The sequence below is a fragment of the Microtus pennsylvanicus genome, chromosome 13 (assembly GCF_037038515.1).
Source record: "Microtus pennsylvanicus isolate mMicPen1 chromosome 13, mMicPen1.hap1, whole genome shotgun sequence".
In the NCBI taxonomy this organism is placed as follows: Eukaryota; Metazoa; Chordata; class Mammalia; order Rodentia; family Cricetidae; genus Microtus; species Microtus pennsylvanicus.
Window position 1 is genome coordinate 64231699 of NC_134591.1, and position 21445 is coordinate 64253143.

General features: G+C 46.5%; 1 protein-coding gene across 2 annotated transcripts; it reads left to right on the forward strand.

Moving 5' to 3' along the window:
- Window positions 1-6943: 6943 nt before the first annotated feature.
- Window positions 6944-21293, forward strand: Rpa2 (replication protein A2). 2 transcript variants are annotated; one of them, XM_075946277.1, is made up of 9 exons: window positions 6944-7103; window positions 7279-7388; window positions 9613-9714; window positions 12478-12591; window positions 14033-14107; window positions 16130-16246; window positions 18814-18921; window positions 19243-19337; window positions 20881-21293. In XM_075946277.1, the coding sequence occupies exons 1-9, from the start codon at window positions 7094-7096 to the stop codon at window positions 20963-20965; spliced, it is 816 nt and encodes a 271-aa protein (XP_075802392.1). In that variant the 5' UTR covers window positions 6944-7093; the 3' UTR covers window positions 20966-21293. The 2 variants fall into 2 exon arrangements, with proteins under 2 accessions (XP_075802392.1, XP_075802393.1); XM_075946278.1 differs by having other exon boundaries at window positions 6945-7103; window positions 7282-7388.
- The last annotated feature ends 152 nt before the right edge of the window (window positions 21294-21445 follow it).

The following is a 21445-nucleotide window of genomic DNA, read 5'->3' on the forward strand; positions in this document are numbered from 1 at the left end:
GGTGACTGGGGATCTAACAGACTTGGGGCCTGAGGCTGGGAAAGCAGGCAGAGCCAGGCTGTGCTCAGATGTTTGAGCTGAGAGAGAAGAGAATCAGGCAAAACTGGGGCTAGAGACAAGGCTTGGCAGTTAAGACCACTGGCTGCTTTTGCAGAGGACTTGGGTTTGGTTCCTGTCAACCACATGGAGGCTCACAACTGGCTCTAACTCCAGCTCCAGGGCATCCAGTGCCCTCTCTGGCCTCCGAAGGTACCAAACACACACACAGTGCACACCCACACAAGAAGGAAAAACATTCATACACATTAATAAATAAAAATAAGTCTTTAAGGAAAAAAAAGGCAGTGCAGTCTGCATCTCAGAACAATGAATACGGTGAGAAAGGCAGAGTCTGAGGCAGAAGTGCTGTCTTCATTCACTTTCTGTTGCTAAACCAGAAGCCCTGAGACTGGGCAGCTTGTAAAGAACAGAAATGTATGGGCTCACAGTCCTAGAAGCTAGGAAGGCTAAAGTCAAGGTGCTCGCGAGTTGTGGGGTCCCTGCAGGTATCACGGCCTGCAGGGAAACAAACCACAAACCACTGCTCGCCAGGGGGAGGGTGAGGTAGTAGTAAGAACGAAAACTCAGTACAGACTTAGTCAGTCAGACTCGATCAAAACTTCCAGAGAGTCTGATCCCGTGGATTAATTTTCTCACACACTTCAACACAGCAAAACTTAGGTGGGGAAAGTGTCCATATGATAATTCTCATAATAAAGCTTCAGAGATGGCTACATCAAAATTCCCTTGCAAAATACCACTATAGCAAAGTACCTGAGACCTTATCATAAGAATGAGTTTTACCAGGCGGTGGTGGCGCATGCGCGCACATTGTTAATACCAGCACTGGGAGGCAGAGGCAGGTGGATCTCTGTGAGTTCGAGGCCAGCCTGGTCTACAGAGTGAGTTCCAGGACACCCAGGACTACATAGAGAAACCCTGTCTTAAAAAACAAACAAGGAAAAGAATGAGTTCTATTTACTGGGGAGCAATGCTCAGGGCCAGGACCTAGAGAGGAAGGATTTCTTTTTTTTTTTTTTTTAAGATTTATTTATTTATTATGTATACAACATTCCTTCCGTGTATGCTTGCATTTCAGAAGAGGGCACCAGATCTCATTATAGATGCCTGTGAGCCACCATGTGGTTGCTGGGAATTGAACTCAGGACCTCTGGAAGAGCAATCAGTGCTCTTAACCTCTGAGCCATCTCTCCAGCCCAAGAGGAAGGATTTCTAATGAGCATAAGGATGCTCATAAGGACGGACGGGGTCTACTGATAGAGGACAAAGTGCACGGGGTCTCATTCATAAGGATGAGTTCTATTCACTGAGAGACAAAGCCTGGAATTAGAGCCTAAACAATTCTTGGGGTTTGGGGGACATCCAGGTGGAGGCTGACTCCCAATAGAATAGCAACCTCCCTCACCCCAGCATCCCAGGTGACCAGGCATCCTTCTTTTCTCCTTTGAAGGAAGCAGCCCCACGTGTTTAACAATTCTGGTTTCTCCAGTGCTTACTCTAGGCTGTGCTTCTAATACTCATGTGTCTGTTGTCTTCTGTACAAGATGGCGCTTTGTTTGCTGGGTCCTCACAGAGCAAAGGTGCTGATCCGACCTCTGGATAAGGGCAAAGCTCTCACTTGGCCTCTTCCGAAAAGTCCAGGTTTTCTCCAGGTGGTAGCACACTCTTTAAACTGTGAGCCCTTGGACAGTTACCTGGGTTCAGAAAATACTGGATGATGAGCCTGACATGGTGGCTAGCACACTAAAAGGAGAGAAACTTAGAGGGGGGGGTACCTTCAGCAGGCCCTGGGCATGGGACTCCCAAGTACGAGGATTAAAGGTGTGAGTCACCACTGCCTGGCCTTTAGTGGCTTAGCTCTGCACTCTGATCTTCAGGCAAGCTTTATTTGTTAAAACACAAACAAAATATCACTACAGGCAGAAGGATCTCTATGAGTTCGAGGCCAGCCTGGTTTACAGAGTGAGTTCTAGAATAGTCAGGGCTATGAAGAGAAACTCTGTCTCAAACACACACACACACACACACACACACACACACGCACACACACAAACACAACAAAACCATATTTATTTATTATATTTATTGATCATATATATTTATAATATTAGATAGACCAATAGGTAGATAGAAAAAACTAACAGCCCCCTGGGGAGTTCAAGGCTATTCAAGGCTAGTTTCTTCAACATAGAGAGTTTGAAGCCATCCTGGGCTATAGGAGCTCGGGTCAAAGCAAGGCACAGAATGTAGCTCAGATTGCTTGCCTAACTTGCACAAGGCCCTGGGTACCATCCTTAGCACTGCACATGCAATAAAGAAAGGACAGAGGAAAACGACCTTTGTCCCTCGGGATGGTACAAACCTGTCCTGTGAGCAGAGTACCAGCAGGGTTAAGTTCTGTGCCCGTTCAGAACCCTGAGTCACCCAGAGGAAGCTGGTATCAGAATAACTACCAAGTCTGAATTTTCCGCCAGGGGAGGAAAGGAGGAGCAGAGCTCAGAGACTGACCCGGACTGAGGGCTGTTGACCTGACCACAGTCAAGCAACGTGACTGCCCTTTGCATCGGAAGTGATAGAAGGTGTCTACGGATGCTGAGGCCAGTGCAGAAGGTGACCATGGGACCAGGGACCAAGGAGTATTGACCATCACTCCAGCCCCCCTTCCCTAAGGTTTTATGTGAATAAGGAAAGGGTGTCATCATCCCAGACAGACACAGGAAGGGCTCAGAATGGCTGTAGGCGCAGGGTTTCTGCCCCACCTCAGTGGTAATGGTTTTTCCTGGACTGGAACCAGCTATGTTTTTGTCCATGCTGGGCTGACCAGAAAGGTAAGTGGATAAAAAAATCCAAGTGGTTTGGACATTGCTTTCTTAAGTATGAAACAGCCTTGGGTTAGAAGACTGGCCTGTACCTTTAGGCCTGGTCCCATAGCCAAGCCAGGCCACACCTCCAGGCAGCCCTCTTTGAGACAGAGAGTTAGGAAACAGTCCATGCTGTGACTTCACGGCTCTCCTCCATGCCCCCTGTCACATGAGCTATTCTGAACTAACTGATATGAAACATCCCGGCACCCCTAAGAGGTTTTTAAAAATCAGACCTTTCTTTTGTTCTGGGGATCAGTCTGAGAGCTTTTAGGGGTTTGGTCTGAAGAGCCTCCTCTGCCCCCAGTCTCTCTCTCTTTCATCCTCAGTCTTTGTTTTTTCCTTGTTTTTTCTGAGACAGGGTTTCTTTGTGTAGCTCTGGCTACCCTGGAACTCACTCTGTAGACCAGGCTGGCCTTGAACTCACAGAGCTTCACCTACCTCTGCTTCTTGAGTACTGGGATTAAAGTCACGCACCACCACCCGCCCGATTTATTCTCATTCTTCGCTTCAGGAAGCCTGCCCTTCCTTAAGGTCGCAGCGTGCTTAGATTTCCAGATATCGTGTTGTTTCTGTCTAGCGCTCTGCATCCCATGTCCCAGCATCACAGCCTTGGGCCCTTTCATTGATGAAGTCCTTCTGGAGGGAGCTGTGTGTCAGCTTTGCTTTGAGGACCAAGCTCTTGCTGCCGTTTCCCCCCTTTTTTTTTAGCACCCACCCCTCTTCAAATGACCCCCAGGTATGTGTGTGACTCTTAGCAATTGTAATTTTCACAACCCCTGTCACTCTACAGAGAAAAAAAAGCATGCTTTGGGTAAACTGACAAGAAGTCAGATACAGCGGCTTGTGCCTATGATCCCAGCATCGGGGAGTCCAAGGCAAAGGGACAGACTGGCTTCTGCTAGGGCATGAGCCTGTCCCAAGAAAGAAAGCATCAGCATCAGCTAAGGGTCAAGCACTCTCCAGGGTCATTTCCCACCCTTCTTTGCAGCCGCAGAAACTTTACAGGTAGACAGCGAACACTTGGTGGCAACGTCCTTGTGGGAGTGGATACAAGGCAGCCCTCTAGTGCCAGTGATCTTTGGCACTCTGGGAGTCCAGCCTGCAATTGTGGTAGATCTAGGGTTCAAGTCCACCGAGAACTTAGTCCAAGAAGGTGAGGAATGAAGTCGCTGAGAGAGGATCTATAAGAGCTGATATCTGGCCCAGGCAAGCTAACACCCTTCTGCGCTCATGCAGGAAGCTCCACAGCCACTCGCTCATTTACCAATAAGGAACAGCTGTTAGTGTAGGGCGAGAAGGAGGGAGACTCAGAGGGCCGCATATAAAATTGTAACTGGTTGGGCTGCTGCTCTCAGGATCTTGAACTTTTCCTCTAGGTCACGGGGAAGAGACACAAAAGATCTTGGAGCACAGAAGTGAAAAGGTCATAAAATGATTGTTAGGGAGATGGCAGGAATGGCCCCACAATTGAGAGTGTTGGCTGTTCTTCCAGTTTTAGGGTTTGGGGGATTTTCTCCTACTCTAGATTTGGGGACAAAGGGTCTCTTCCTCTGGCTTTGGTCCCATTTTCAGGTTGTGTTTCTTTTCCTGGGTTGGGGCTTGGAGTGTAGCCATTTGGTGTCTGTGTGGGGGCTACGGATCAGGGATTTTCTGGGGCCTGGGTCTCTCAGGAGCACCTTTGTGTGAGTTCTATTTTTCTTTTTAGTCAGATTCAATCTCACCTTGTTTAGCCCAGGGTGGCCTTGAGTCCTTGGATTAAAGGTGTGTGCCACCACTCCCTGGCCTCCAGTGGCTTAGCTCTGCACTCTGATCTTCAGACAAGCTTTATTTATTAAAACACAAACTGTCACTATAGGGGGATCGATCCCAGGACCTCATATGATTCTGAAGACACCTGAACTCATGCATATACCCACAAAGGGTGATGTGGGATTCCCCTCTGTCTGCTATGAATGTTTTATTACCATTGGTTAATAAAGAAGCTGCTGGGGGGGGGCTGGAGAGAGATGGCTCAGCCGTTAAGAGCATTGCCTGATCTTCCAAAGGTCTGAGTTCAATTCCCAGTAACCACATGGTGGCCCACAACCATCTGTAATGAGATCTGGTGCCCTCTTCTGGCCTGCAGGCATACATGCAAGCAGAACACTGTATGCACAATAAATAAATACATCTTTTTAAAAAATATGTGGCCACTGTTAGTATCCTGGCACTCCTTGGGGACTTGGGCATAGTCACCCTGTGTGTATGGCAAGCAGATCCTAATTTGTACAAAGGTGCAAAGGTCACTTTAAGAGACAAACTCTGCCCAATCCAGATCTCTCTCTTCCCATCACAGCAAGCAGGTCTCAGCTTCTCTCTCTCTCTCTCCTCTCTGTCTGTCCCTCCCATTTTCTCTTCCCTTCCCATTCCCTTTATTTCTTTCTTTTTTTTTTTTTTTTTTTTTTGGTTTTTCGAGACAGGGTTTCTCTGTGGCTTTGGAGCCTGTCCTGGAACTCACTCTGTAGACCAGGCTGGTCTCGAACTCACAGAGATCCGCCTGCCTCTGCCTCCCAAGTGCTGGGATTAAAGGCGTGTGCCACCATCGCCCGGCCCCTTTATTTCAAATAAACACCACACTCAAGCTCTCTTTGCATGGCCTATTCTGTCACCCACCATGGTTCTCACCTGATCCACCAAGATCCCAACTCAGGCATATCTAAACAGCCACAAGATTTCTTTCGGGTTTTTTTTTTTCTTTCAAGATAGGGTTTCTCTGTATAACCCTGACTGTCCTGGAACTCACTCAGAGATCCGCCTGCCTCTGCCTCCCGAGTGCACCACTGCCACCCAGCTTTTAAAACACACTTCTGTATGGCTATGTATGTGCATGTGAGCACGCAGAGGATAACTTTTGGAAGTTGTGAGGGACCAGACAGACTCCATTTTAACATTAGAAGCTATCTTATTACACAGTCAAAATAAATACATTCCTGGCTTCTGTAAAACTTAAATTTTACCATGTCTTGACCCATTTTCTGGAATTTGATGTGGTCCATACCCTATATCCTGATAAGTTGTTCTGCCAAATAATTTGGGAATGTTCAGCCAAGTTCCCACATAACCAAAATTCCTCTGAAAACTCCCTACTCTTGCAGTTTTGGGGGCTATATAAACCTCACCTTCTCCTGCGTTCAATGCTACGTCCTCAAACTCCTCTTTAGGGAGATAGCCCTGTATAACAGAAAATAATACTTGCTTAATCTTGCTGGCCTCCATGAAGTTTCTTACAGGCTCAATGGAGATGATCATGTGGTTCTACAATAAAGGTTTCATTTTATTTGTTTATTGATTGTTTTTTCAAAAAAGGGTTTCGCTGTAGGACAGTCCTGACTGTCCTGGAACTCATTCTGTAGACCAGGCTGGCCCCAAACTCACTGAGATCCACTTGCCTCTTCCTCCTGAGTGCTGGGATTAAAGGTGTGTGCCACCACTGCCCGGCCTAGGGTTTCACTATGTAGCCCTGCCTATCCTGGAGTTCACTACGCAGAACAGGCTGGACTCGAACCCATAGCGATCCTCTCGCGCCAACTTTCTGAGTGCTGAGATGAAATCGCTGCACCTGGCGAATTTCATATTTTATAGAAAATAAGCAAGTCCAGGAGGTCCTGGGAGGCTGGTACTGCGAGTCTCGGAGGTGTGCAAATGGCGTGTCACAACGGAGCGCCGAGGTCGGCGGCATCTAAAACTCAGCTTCGCCTGGAAACTGGCACTTTGGCGGGAATACGAGGTTAGAGAACATAGGAAGTGACGTAAGCCGCGCGCACTTGACAAGACAGTTTTTATACACCCCGGAAGTAGTGTTTGATTGGTTGGCGTCTTGAAATACTGTCCTATCGGTATTGCCCTCAGGAAAGATGGCCGCTCAGGCTTCCGTCCTTTTTCGGGGCAGTGAGTTTTTTCCTGAAGCATGGCCCTGATACCGGAAAAGGCGGAAGAGTCGTGAGTCCTGATTGGCTGAAACGAGATTGTGTCTTGAGCGCTGATTGGCTCGCTCTTCGCGGGAAGGAGTTTGTGGCGCCAGTGTAGAGTAGACACAACGCCGCCACGCCGGAGCGGCGGACAGTCCGGTGGTCGCCGAGTCCCCCGACCGGAGTGTCTTGGTCCTCCTTCTCGGGAAAACCGCCACCAGGATGTGGAATAGTAATGGCGGGCGTGCGGGGAGCCACGCGTGGTGGGGGGGCAGGACCGCGGCGAGAGACCCGGGGGTGGGGGCTCTCGGGGGTCGGGGAAAGCGATTGTCGTGGCCTCGGCGGGGGACGCGGCGGGAGGGAGGCGGCGGCTCGCCGCGCCGATGCTAATGACTGTCGTTCGCTAGCAGGCGGCTTCGACAGCTTCGGCGGCTCCAGCTATGGCGGAGCGGGCGGCTACACGCAGTCCCCCGGCGGCTTCGGCTCGCCCACGGCGTCGCAGGCCGAGAAGAAGTCGGTAGGTGGAGAGGTGGAGAGGCCGCCCCGTGGTCCTTCGCTTCCTCCCGGTCTCGGGGATGGACGGGCTTCTGTCGGGGCGGATTGGCGGGCTCGCACTTGTCTGCCCGGCCCTGCCACTCGGGAGGACGCTTTGGCAGCTAAATGTCCCTGTCGTCCACCCAGGGGTCACGGTTGGGGCCACCAAATCCCCGTTTGGCAAGAGTCCGCTATGTTCACGACAGCTTTTGGGTTCTTTCCTGTTGCTCGCTAACAGGAAGAACAAGAGGTCTTTAATCTGTTGTGCTTTCCTGCCTTGTACGTATGCCTTGTATGAGACCGAGAGTTTGGGGAGTTGTTTTGAGGCAGGCTCACAGTGATGCTCTGGCTGTCCTGGAACTCACAGATCCCCCTGCCTCTGATTCTGGTGCTGAGATCAAGGGCGGGTGCCACCAGGCTCGTTCTAACTATTTGCCCTTTAACTGAAGTGACTGGTCTTTTCCTTTTTTTTAATTTTAGTTTTGAGGTGGGGGTGTAACTTCTGCCCGGACTGGCTTTGAACCTACAGGGCTGGGGTGATCTTCCTGCCCTTCTGCCTCAACTTCCCAGGTGCCTGGGAAACATCCAGTCTTTATGTTTCTGTTGCTTGAAATTGCCAGCAAACTTTTGTTTGTTTGTTTGTTTGGGATCCCAAAAGGGCATTTCATTCTGTAATGTGTCAGAATGAGGTTTGTTATTACATTAATGCTTTTGCTAAGTTAGAAGTGATGTTCGGTTGAAAACACGTCATTTGTGATTGCTTTTTTTGAGACAAGTTTTCACTAACTAGCGGTGGGTGGCCTGGAACGTCCTGTATGGACCATGAATATGTGGCGATCCTGTGACCTCTGTTTCCTGAGTGCTGGGATTACAGGTGTATGCCATTATGCTCAACCATTCATTATTATTTTTTAAATTTGCTTACGTATTTCTTCTGCAGTCCAAACTGGCTTTGTACTCTCTGGGTAGCTGATAGCCTGCCTGTTCTTCCCAAGTATTGAGATTATAGACATACACCGCTGTAGTTCTGTGGATTCTCGGGGCTTCGTGCATGCTAGAGCACGCTACTGCCTGAGCCGCATCTCCAGGTCCTCTCCCTCCTTCCATGTCTCTGTCTTCCTTCTGGCCGTATTAGAAAAATGCTACACCACTGGGATGAATCTTACATTTATACTTACTTGCTTGCGTTTTTACTTATTTATTATTTTGGAGGGGCTGGAAAGATAATTCAGCGATTAAGAGCACTGGCTGCTCTTCCAGGGAACCTGGGTTTGATTTTGACATTGTTTTAGCCTCCTCAAGACATTCGACATGCACGTGTATGGACACATGTGGGCAAACACCGTCCAAGTGATTGGAAGTGTAGGCATGTGATACCACTCAGGCCGCTTCACACCAGTGGTGGGCAGAATGACAGTTACATCATTGCGTGTACACCTTTCTTTAATCTCAGAACTTGGGAGGCAGAGGCAGGTGGAGCTCTTGAGTTTGAGGCCAGCCTGGTCTACACAGAAACCCTATCTCAAAAAATGTTGCATCGCTGGTAGCCTGCTCCACGAGGTGATTTGAGTGTCTTCATTAAATGCTCTTTTGCTCCCTCTGTGCTCTTTCCTTGAAAGATGGCCAGCATGGATAAACTCACCCTGTTTCTACAGAGACTGCCATCTGTTTTATCAGGGAACCTAGAGCATCTCCTAAGTTCTATTTCTGTTTGTCATTTCTCGGGCCTTTTCACAAAACTCTGTCACCTCGGTGATGCCCTGAACAGCTTGCTATATCTGGGATGTGCTTTTTCTGCCCCCACCCCCACCCCCACAAGGTTTCTCTCTGTGGCCTGGAACTCACTCTGTAGACCAGACTGGCCTTGAACTCTTAAAAGTTTGTTCTGAAGGCAGGCTATCCTTGCCTGCCTCTAGTCTGACCTTTTCTTTGTGAGCCCATAGTATACAAACATCTCTACACCTGGAGTTCTGGCGTCAGATCAGAATGGGTTTGATTTAAAAGTGGCACATACTTTGAATCTTAGCACTTCAGAGGCAGGGGAATCAAATGCAGTATTTGTTAATGTTTTCATCTTGATCCCTGAGGTAAGGAGACTTTAGTTTTGGAAACTCAGTGTTGTATACTCAAAGTGCTTGGCACTTAGCAAATATTAACTGAACGTTGTTATCACCAAGGCTGACTTTACGTACGTTTCTCCTTTTCAGAGAGCCCGGGTCCAGCACATTGTGCCCTGTACCATATCTCAGCTGCTTTCCGCTACCCTGACTGATGAAGTGTTCAAGATTGGGAATGTGGAGATTTCACAGGTATTTTACATTGTGTGGAAGAAACACTTAGTGTTGAGAAGTAAGGGGTTGGAAAGATGTCCCAGCATGAGGACCAGAGATCACATCCCAGTATCCGTGTAGAAAGCCATGCTATTACTCTTGTGCCTCTCGCTATAGAACTGTGGGGTCAGAAACGAGGCTCCCTGGGACATGCTGGCTCCAGGTTCAGTAAGAGGCCTGTCTCTGGGGAAGAGAACCAGCAGTGCTAGACCTAAACACTCAGCCTTGGCAGTCACTGCACAGCTGTCCGCTCACTTGTACGTGCACCACACTCCCGTGCATTCACAATCACTGCACAGCTGTCCGCTCACTTGTACATGCACCACACTCCCGTGCATTCACAATCACTGCACAGCTGTCCGCTCACTTGTACGTGCACCACACTCCCGTGCATTCACAATCACTGCACAGCTGTCCGCTCACTTGTACGTGCACCACACTCCCGTGCATTCACAATCACTGCACAGCTGTCCGCTCACTTGTACATGCACCACACTCCCGTGCATTCACAATCACTGCACAGCTGTCCGCTCACTTGTACATGCACCACACTCCCGTGCATTCACAATCACTGCACAGCTGTCCGCTCACTTGTACATGCACCACACTCCCGTGCATTCACAATCACTGCACAGCTGTCCGCTCACTTGTACATGCACCACACTCCCGTGCATTCACAATCACTGCACAGCTGTCCGCTCACTTGTACATGCACCACACTCCCGTGCATTCACAATCACTGCACAGCTGTCCGCTCACTTGTACATGCACCACACTCCCGTGCATTCACAATCACTGCACAGCTGTCTGCTCACTTGTACGTGCACCACACTCCCGTGCATTCACAATCACTGCACAGCTGTCCGCTCACTTGTACATGCACCACACTCCCGTGCATTCACAATCACTGCACAGCTGTCCGCTCACTTGTACATGCACCACACTCCCGTGCAGTTGCAATCACTGCACAGCTGTCCGCTCACTTGTACATGCACCACACTCCCGTGCAGTCGCAATCACTGCACAGCTGTCCGCTCACTTGTACATGCACCACACTCCCGTGCAGTCGCAATCACTGCACAGCTGTCCGCTCACTTGTACATGCACCACACTCCCGTGCAGTCGCAATCACTGCACAGCTGTCCGCTCACTTGTACATGCACCACACTCCCGTGCAGTCGCAATCACTGCACAGCTGTCCGCTCACTTGTACGTGCACCACACTCCCGTGCATTCACAATCACTGCACAGCTGTCCGCTCACTTGTACATGCACCACATTCCCGTGCATTCACAATCACTGCACAGCTGTCCGCTCACTTGTACATGCACCACATTCCCGTGCAGTCGCAATCACTGCACAGCTGTCTGCTCACTTGTACATGCACCACATTCCCGTGCAGTCGCAATCACTGCACAGCTGTCCACTCACTCGTACGTGCACCACATTCCCGTGCATTCACACAAGGAAAAAGAAGAGTTGGGGGTGGTGCACACCTTTAGTCGCAGAACTCAGGATGCAGAGGCAGGGGGATCTCTGAGTTGGAGGCCAGCCTGGTCTACAAGGTGAGTTCCAGGACAGCAAGAGCTGTTACACAGAGAAACTTGTCTCAAAAAACCAACAACAGCAACAGAAAGAAAAAGAAACAACACTTGCTAAATTTAAAAGTATATAGCCAGTGACATGCTCTGATTAAAAGTGCTTGGGTTCTTTGCGGTCTGATGACCTCAGTCAGTCTTCAGATCCTGCATTGGAAAAACATCCTCTGACATCTGTATCATGTCGCACGTAACCCAATAGTAAAAACTATATTTTTTCTAAAAAGTATTTTTTGCTTTTTTGAGACAGGGTTTCATCTGTGTAACAGCCCTGGCTGTCCTGGAACTCAACTTTGTAGACCAGGCTGGCCTCCAACTTCCCTAGTGCTGGGATTAAAGACATGAATTACCACACTTAATGCAGCCTCTCCCCCACCCATTTATTTTTTTAAAGATGTATTTATTTATTTTCTTTGCATGTATATCAGAAGAGGGTGCTAGAACTTATTGCAGATGGTTGTGAACTCAGGACCTCTGGAAGAGAAGCAGCTCTTAACCCCTGAGCTATCTCTGCGTGGTCCTCAGCCAGCTTTTTTTATATTAGCCTGTCTATCTTTTGCCTTTGGGTTTTTACCTTTTATTATTTTTATATATCTTTTCTTTCCTTCTTATTCTATGTCTGGCTGTGTAGCTGGGTGGCTGGCCTTCTTTCCTACCCCTTGACCTTTTCTTCCCAAATTTCTCCTCCTATCTATTCTCTGCCTGCCAGCCCTGCCTATCCTTTCTCCTGCCTTGCTGTTGACTGTTCAGCTCTATTAGGCCGATCAGGTGTAACACAATTTCACAAGAGCTAAATAAATGCAACGTGAGATAATGCACTACATCTTTGTTTAATTAAATAAATGTTCTACAGGATATGCAAATAGAATAATATTCTATAAAAGCCTTGCTCACTCTTAGGTAAATAAATAAAAATGAGTAAACTTTTGTACTGGGCATGGTGCCTCACATCTGTAAACTTAGCACTCAAGAGCAGGCAGGACATTTGCCACAAATGTGAGGCCAGCCAGGCCCTTCAAACAAGTTCAGGGCTGCATAGTGAGACTATCTCCAAAAATTTTTTTTTTCCTAATTGTATTTATATGTACATCTTGCTTTGGCTTCCAGGACAATCAAACCTGTTTGTTTTCTTTTTCTAATCTAGGTCACGATTGTGGGAATAATCAGAAACGCAGAGAAGGCTCCCACCAATATAGTTTACAAAATAGATGACATGACTGCCGCGCCCATGGATGTCCGCCAGTGGGTGGACACGGATGTGAGTCTTCTCTCGGGCTGAGTGGTCCTGAGACTTTGGGTCTTACAGCTCTTTCAGTTTAACCTTTTGAAGGATTTTCTTAGTGTGAGAATACATTAGCAAGACACTGAAGGTAAAAAAAAAATCCCAAAAATGAGAACTTAATAGATTTAACCATAAAAATTTAAAACCACCTAAAATACTGTGAAAGATTTAAAGGCAAGTGACAGAAGACAGTAGAAAGTAAATTCTCTGAGAAAAAAATTTCTCTTGGTTATCACTGTCCCCGACACCTAGAACGGTGCCTGTCACACAGTGGGCCCTCAATAAATACTGTTTAGATGAATGGGAAGCATGCTGGGACTATTGAAACAGTTTAGTAAAGAGCTCTGCAGACTAAAACAAGTAGCTACACCTTGGGAAAATGAGCAAAGAAAGATACACAGGCCATATATAATAAAAGACCAGATAAAAACAGATAATGATCCAGGTCAGACTTAGTAAGATTGGAAATGAGTGGCAGTTTCTAATCTGGGTGAGGGTAGCCCTGGCCTAGTGTCTGTGACATGTAGAAAATAATCATTTGTTGACTGGCCATTTTTTCTAGCAAGGAAATGGCTACGGTATAATTGTGATAATAGGAGTATAAACTGGTGTACTTTACCAAAGCTCACCCTGTACTGAAATCTTCAGTTAAGGGGGAGGAGGTTGTCTGGAAAGATGGCGCGGAGGTTAAGAGCAGTGGATGCTTTTCCAGAGGGTCTGAGTTCAATTCCCAGCACCCACATGGTGGCTCGCAATTACCTGTAATGAGATATGGTACCCTCTTCGGGCACGCGGGTAGAGCACTGTATACATAATAAATAAATTAAAAAAAAAACTTGCTGGGAATGGTGATACAAGCCTCTAATTCCAACACTTGGGAGGCAGCGACATGGACTCTGAGTTCAAGGCCAGGCTGATTCTACAGTGCAAGTTTAGGACAGCTGTGGCTACACAAAGAAACTCTTTGTCTCGAAAAACCAAAAAGGTGGGGGGAAGGGTTGACCTACAAATCCACTTCCAGGGATTTACATTAAGGGAACAAAGATGTGTACTAAGGTCTAGTTGAAGTGTATTGATCAGGTAAGTGTAATGACTCAGCAGTTGAGAACATTGAAAGATAGAGACAAGATTAGAAGTTGAAAGTCATCCTTGGTTATGTATTAAGTTTGAAGACAAGTCTGTGTTACATGAGGCCCTATTAAAAAATTAAAAGTAGCCATGCGACAGAGGTGCACATCTTTTTCCTAGCACTCGGGAGGCATAGACAGGCTCATATCTGAGTTTGAGGCCAGTCTGGTCTACAGAGCAAGTTCCAGGACAGGCTCCAAAGCTATAGAGAAACTCTGTTGCAAAACAAAACAAAAAATTAAAAGTAATTTTAAAACAATAATCATATGTTTATATTTTTATCTGTTAGGATGCCAGTGGTGAAAACACTGTGGTTCCTCCAGAAACATACGTGAAAGTGGCTGGCCACCTCAGGTCTTTCCAGGTAAAGTCAAATGGTAGCTTTGGAGGCTGGGGTATGACTTAGATGAAGACCTGAGTTTACATCCTTATAACCAAAGCAAAGCCAGAGTCACAAGACTTGGGGGGGGGGGAGGCAGTTCGTGGAAAGCTCACAGACAGGCTGGCTTGACAGAATAGAGCCTGTCTAAGGTAGAAGGCTAGACCAACACTCAAGGTTGTCTTCTAATTTCCACATGTGAGCTGTGACATGTAAATGTCTGTAGTGATATACACGAATATACCCATCTTTAGATTTTAAAAAATGGGGTTTAAGATGTTTTCATGAAGCAGGGCACTGTGGCACAGACCCTTAAACCCCAGCACTTGGAAAGTAGAGGCAAGCAGATTCAAGGCCATCCTGGTCCTAGATAGTAAGTTCCGGTGTTAATAGTAAGACCTCAAAAAAAAAAAACTTTAAGCCGGGCGGTGGTGGCGCACGCCTTTAATCCCAGCACTCGGGAGGCAGAGGCAGGAGGATCTTTGTGAGTTCGAGGCCAGCCTGGTCTACAAAAGCTAGTTCCAGGACAGGCTCCAAAACCACAGAGAAACCCTGTCTCGAAAAACCAAAAAAAAACTTTACTGCCAGGTGGTGGTAACACAGTCTTTAATCCCAGCACTCAGGAGGCAGAGGCAGTCAGTCAGGTCTCTGAGTTCAAGGCCAGCATGTTCTACAGAGTGAGTTCCAGGACAGCCAGGACTGTTAAACACAGAGAAACTCTGTCTCGGAAAAAAAAAATTTGTATGACGCATATGTGAATTTATGTCTTCATTAGGAGAATAAGTAATTATCCTTAAAACAGACATTGAAGGCACACATGGTGGCACATACCATTATCCCAACACCCGGGCAGGGGCAGATAAATTTCTGAGTTTGAGGCCACCCTGGTCTACATAGTGAGTTCCAAACTCTCAGGACTACATAGTGAGACCCTGTTGAAAAGGGGTGGGGGGAATCTGGGAATCTATTAGTTCTGGGCCAGCCAAGGCTACATAGTAAAAAAAAAAAAAAATCTTGTCTCAAAAAGAAAAGGGAAAAGTATGAGGGACCTGAGTTCTTGATTAAAACCATCAGGAGCTGTGTAAAAGCCAGGTGTATAACAGGAGCCTCTGTAGTGCACCCATGGGAGTTGGGAGGCGGGAGAATCCCTAGAAGCTGTGGGGCTGCCTAGTCAGGTGGATATAGTCAGGATTTTGTTTGTTTGTTTGTTTGTTTAGTATTTATTTATTTGTTATGTATACAATATTCTATCTGTGTGTATGCCTGCAGGCCAGAAGAGGGCATCAGACCTCATTACAGATGGTTGTGGGCCACCATGTGGTTGTTGGGAATTGAACTCAGGACCTTTGGAAGAGCAGGCAATGCTCTTAACCACTGAGCAATCTCTCCAGCCCAAACAACCTCTGTCTTGAGGTGGGAGATAAAGACCAATACTCAAGTCTGTCTTCTGACCTCTTTCACATACAGTGAGAGTGAGTGGTCCATGTACTCACATTCCCATACACAGGTTTTTTTTAAAAAAAAAAGCCGGGCGATGGTGGCTCACGCCTTTAATCCCAGCACTCGGGAGGCAGAGGCAGGCGGATCTCTGTGAGTTCGAGACCAGCCTAGTCTACAGAGCTAGTTCCAGGACAGGCTCCAAAGCCACAGAGAAACCCTGTCTCGAAACCCCCCCCCCCCAAAAAAAAAAGATTTATTATGTATACAACATTCTGCCTCCACATATGCTGACACACCAAAAGAGGGCGCCAGCTCTCATTACAGATGGTTGTGAGCCACCATGTGGTCGTTGGGAATTGAACTAATGACCTTTGGAAGAGCAGGCAATGCTCTTAACCACTGAGCCATCTCTCCAGCCCCCTACACAGTTTTTTTTTTTTAAAGAGTATTAACAGACGTTTTGCCACAACTTTCAGTTTTTCAAATATAATCAAGGAAAAAGCCAGTGGCTTGCCCAAAAAGTTACTTGACTATTTTTGTCTTTTGTTTGCATTTCCTCTTTAATAGAACAAAAAGAGCCTGGTAGCCTTTAAGATCATACCCCTGGAAGACATGAATGAGTTCACTGCACATATTCTGGAGGTGGTCAATGCACATATGATGCTCAGCAAATCTAACAACCAGGTAAGAGCTGCAATCAACTTTTTCCCTTTTCTGGGAAAGCAAACTTTTAAGATTTGTATTTATTTACATGTGCTTATGTAAACGTATGTGTTGTGTGAGGGTACCTTCAGAGGCCAGAAGAGAACGTGGGATCCCCTAGAAGTAGAGTTGTAAGCAATTGTGTGCCACCTGACAATCAGGTTCTCTGGAAAAGCCTTTTCTCCAGTCCCATGGATGGCTATTCTGTTCTGGCTTTTATTTTGTTGACATTTAGAATATTGAAATACCACAACCATCACCACCACCACAACCCCCAAAAAGGAAACAAAAAAACATTTCTTAGGTCCTTAGGACATTTTCTTCCTGAGCTTTGCCTATTTTATTTTTTAAGTCTAAAACACTAATGAGTGTTCTTCAGAGTTTCGTGTTCTTTCTCATCCAGTACCAAGAAGGCTGAGTGAAAATTCCCAAGCCAGACAGCATTTTGCTTCTAGGCTGTACATTATAAAAGCACCTCAACAGTGGACATTTAATGATCGTTTGTTGACAGGGGAATCTGCTAATGCTTTAAACCTTACAGGATAGATTTGCCCCTGACATTCAGTACAGTAGATAGAACACTTACAGAGTGTACCGTTCATCAGGCACTGCGAAGATGAAGGGACGAGTATTGGGAAAAGCAGTTGCTATTATAGTTGGGGATGGGTCGAAAGCTGAAGCCAAGTGATTGGCTAGTTGTCTCTTGGTTATGGTGCTTAAGGACATGAATTTGATCCCAAGAACTGTAGGGGAAGAGCAAAACATGGACTAATGAAATGGCTTGGTGGGTAAAGGCAAATGGCCAACCTAACAATCTTGAGTTTGATCCCTGCACCCCACATGATCAAAGGAGAGAACTGTTCTCTGCGTTCCACATACGTGTCGTGGCATGCATGCGTATATACACCACATGCACACATATACACACATAGTTTTTTATTTTAAAGTTTGACTGTTTAAGCAGGACATGTGGCATGTGCTTGTAATCCCAATGCTGAGGGGCAAAAACAGGAGGGTGTCTGGGAGCTTAATGGCCAACCAGCCTAGCCTACTTGTCAAGTTCTAGTCAGTGAGAGACCCTACTCAAAAGTGAGGAATGGCGGTCAAGGTGTCCTATGGCCTCCAGATACACACGCTAACGTCAAGAAGGAAGCAGATGACTAACGTGGCTTGGTCAGTGCAGTGTAGCACAGCATGGTGACAGACACGGGCCTGTCATCCTAGCACATGAGAAGTTGATGCAGGTGGATCTCAAATGAGTGAGAGGTGAGTGCGTGCTGTGTAGACTGGGGGAGAAACAGCTGGGAAAGTACAGCTTTTGACTGCTTACTAGCTGTTAAGTCCCGCATTCTTGGTCTGAGTGTTTTATATCATTTTATAGGCAGAAAGAACCACTTCAAGTTTCCAAGTAAGAAGGACATGATTAGAGGGGTGTGTGGGTTGTAGTGATGGGAGGATTGATTAGAGTTCAAAGGGTGAGGCTGAGGTGAGGGGTCTATCTGATGGTAGAAATTAATAGTTATGCAAAGTGAAAGACTGGAGACTCAAAGATGGATTAGTTCTGCTAATGGGCTGCTGCTTGAGGTGAATTATAATGACAAGCGGCCTTAGAGAGGAAGGAAAGAATTTAATCCATAAATCTCTGATAACCTAGGTGGCTACCGGTAGTGAAGATTTGTGGCCCAGAAAGGGGTCTGGGGTGGAATCCTGAGGGGAACTTGTTAGCCTGTGGAGACAGGACAAGTGAATGGTATGGGAAGGCACAGTCGGAGTGAGAAGCCTGGTTTGAAGGGAGTGGTCAGCACTGCTGCTACTGAGAGGTCAGGGTGAAGACTGAAGGACTTGAGCCGCTGATTGAGACGTCATTGCTGACTTTGGTAGGATTCCATTCAGAGGAGTATTTGAGATAATCCCGGTAGTGGTAGGCAGAGAAAGGAGTTACTAAAAAGAGGATGGAGCAACTGCCCTTTTTCTTCATGGTGTTGCAAATTGAAACTACAACCTTCTTCACATTAGGCAAGGCCTCTGGCAGGGATCTGCACCTGCAGGCAAGCCTGTGTTCTTTTGTCTCCCCATGGTGTTTCATAATAAATGCTTGCTTGAGTGGTTCCCAGTGAAATCATTATAGCTTGAGCATGAAATCACAAAGCCATGGGGCTGGAGAGATGGCTCAGTGGTTAAGAGCATTGCCTGTTCTTCCAAAGGTCCTGAGTTTAATTCCCAGCAACCATATGGTGGCTCACAACCATCTGTAATAAGGTCTGGTGCTCTCTTCTGGTCAGCAGGAATACACACAGACAGAACATTTGTATACATAACAAATAAATAAATATTTAGAAAAAAAGAAATCACAAAACCGGAAGTATCCTTTTCAGGAGAGAGGGGATATGTGCTTCAAGACTTTCATCTCTGCGTTTTCCGTGTTACAGCCCATATAAACAGTTGCTAGGAAAACTGATTAAATTGTTTCTTGCTGTTTATTAGCAAGTTATTTGAAGTAGATTTTACTTGGTGCCTTTTCTAATGTTCTAAACTTGTTCTTAATTCAGGTCTCAGCTGGGAGACCATCTATCAGCAACTCAGGAATGGGTGAGCCAGGAAACTTCAGTGGGAATAACTTCATGCCAGCAAATGGCCTCACTGTGGTCCAAAACCAGGTAAGATGCCTGTTTCTCATGTAAAACATAGACCTATATTTTGTTACTTCCTAAATGATCTAAATTATCCTGGTGCCTATTTCATACCAACCCCTCTTAATGCGTGTGTGTGTGTGTGTGTGTGTGTGTGTGTGTGTGTGTGTGTGTCTGTCTGTCTGTCTCCACATGGCCTGATACTAGTGGAGGCTTCAAACCCAGGTTCTCTACAAGTGCTCCTCCTGCGCTATCCCTCTAGCCCCTCCTTTTGCTTATCTAGGGACTCGGGTTAACTTGAATAAACTGATCCAGAGCAGTTGCTAAAGTCTTTATTTGAACTGTTAGGTACTGAATTTAATCAAGGCTTGCCCAAGACCAGAAGGATTGAATTTTCAGGATCTCAGAAATCAGCTCCAGCACATGCCTGTAGCCTCAATCAAGTAAGTATTATTGTCCATGACCTAGAGGTCCAGAGTTGTAACTGTCTCTGTTGACAGTTCCCTGATAATGAGAAGTCAATGTAAAAAAAGATTGGTGGTGCTCACCTGTGTCTCTGCACTTGAAGGGTAGAAGCGGGAGGATCAGGAGTTCAGAGCCAACCTAGACTCTGTGAGACACACAGGAAAAGAAAAGGAAAGTTGTCAACTGCAGCCTGTTGAGGGAAGTTGACCAGCTGTGCAGAGGTTTCAGAAGGACTCGCAGGTGGCGCTGTTCACTGCCTGTTGATTTGTTCTGATTGGAAGGCATTTGGCAGTCCTTACACCTTTGACCTGATTTCTATGTAGGCACCAGACGCCTGATTCCACTGCAGTGAACTGAGATGAACTATCTAAGTAGATGGTACTCACGTGTCTTGAGTTCAAGGCCAACCTGGTCTATATAAGCAAGTTCCAGGACAACCATGATTGCTTAAAGAGGCCCTGTCTCAAAACAAAACAAAAGCCCATTTAATAATTATAGGCTTTGCTAGTACGTGCCTTTAATCTCAGCACTCAGGAGGCATGGGAAAGTGGATCTCTGTGAGTTTGAGGCTAACCTGATCTACAGACCAAATTCCAGGACAGCCAGAAATGTTTATTACACAGAGAAACCCTGTCTTGGGGGTGAGGTGTGGTGGTAGGTCTGGATAGAAAAGAAATGCCCAGGTCAGTTTCCCATCCCTGAGCTGTAGTAAAGTGATAGATAGTGACCGTCTCAGCACTGGTGATGGGGTCCAGGATCACTGAGTAAATGTTACTGTCTGTGAGGACCTGAGGATTTGGAGGACTCACACTCTTCTGAGTACTCTTCCTTTCCTGCTTCTCTGCTGCTGCCCACAGGCAGAGCAAAAAGCATTTCAGTATGGGATTCTGGGTCTGAATCCAGGGAAGGGAGCCTTAAGACCCTGTGTACAATAGGGATTTCATGTGCAGGCTGAATATGGCTTCTGGTTCTTGTGTGGGCTAAAAACTTGAGACCAGGATCTGAGGCAGTCCTGGTAGCCCTTGTCTGCATGGATAATCTCAGTCCTGGGGTTTAATTGACTTCTCTGTAAAAGACTTCCTGAACAAAATTAATAATTCTTAATTAAGATAAGAAATGCAAAAACAAGTGATGTTTTCTGAAGCAGGAGTAATAAAAACTCAAGAGACAGATATTGGGAACACATGAAGACCAGAAAAGCAAAACAACCAGCCACTGTCTCTTACCTCAATGTCAGTCGGAAGATGGCGATCTTGCCTCCAGGAATCTCAAACTGAGATTCTCTAGAGCTAGGATTAAGAGCGTGTACCACTACTGCTGGTTTTTTACAGCAAGCTAATGTGACTGCTGGGATTAAGGGTGTGTGTCATTGCCTGGCCAGTGTGGCTGTTTTACTTTTCTGATCCTCAGGCAAGCTTTATTTATTAAAATACAAATGAAATGCCTCTACAGTTTGCTTGTTGAGCTATATTCAAAAGGCGCTGGTTTTAATGTGGGGGCTCCCTTTTTTTTTCCTTCTAGGCAAGCAGTGGATTTTCTATGCAACGAGGGACACATTTATTCTACTGTGGATGATGATCACTTTAAATCTACAGACGCAGAGTAACTGGAGCTCTTTGGGTACCTGAACTACTTCCAGCTGGACCTGTTTTTCTATCATCTGTTGTCTCCAGCTCTGCAGTTTTGGCCAGTGGCTTCTAGGACAGAAGTTTCATAGAGAAGGTCTCATCTGATGTCCTCATGAAACTTACTGCTGTTCTGTTTTGTTGTTTGATGTTTAGAGGTTCAAAAGGAGATAGACAGTTGAGAAGGAAGTAAACCAGGGTGGGATTTCTTAACAGAAATTCCAGGTAAGCTAGTCAGGACTCCAGGCTGGATGGGCGGGATTGAAAGAGAAAGACAACCCAGAGAGCGGGGCAGAACTACGTCATGCTTGGGAGCTTCTGTTCTTGAAAGGCTTCCTGTTGAGGTGATGAATGATGCTAGGGCCAAAGGCTATAAAAAGAACCCACTACCTTCTGCCTATTTTTGCTTCCCGCTTTGGGTCTATCGTGTTACTTTCAAAATTGCACTTTCCTTCCCCTTG

Coding starts and splice junctions, on each gene's coding strand:
- Rpa2 (XM_075946277.1), top strand. Junction 7,389..9,612: donor CGCAGGCCGAGAAGAAGTCG/GTAGGTGGAGAG, acceptor TCTCCTTTTCAG/AGAGCCCGGGTCCAGCACAT. Junction 18,922..19,242: donor TCACTGTGGTCCAAAACCAG/GTAAGATGCCTG, acceptor TTGAACTGTTAG/GTACTGAATTTAATCAAGGC.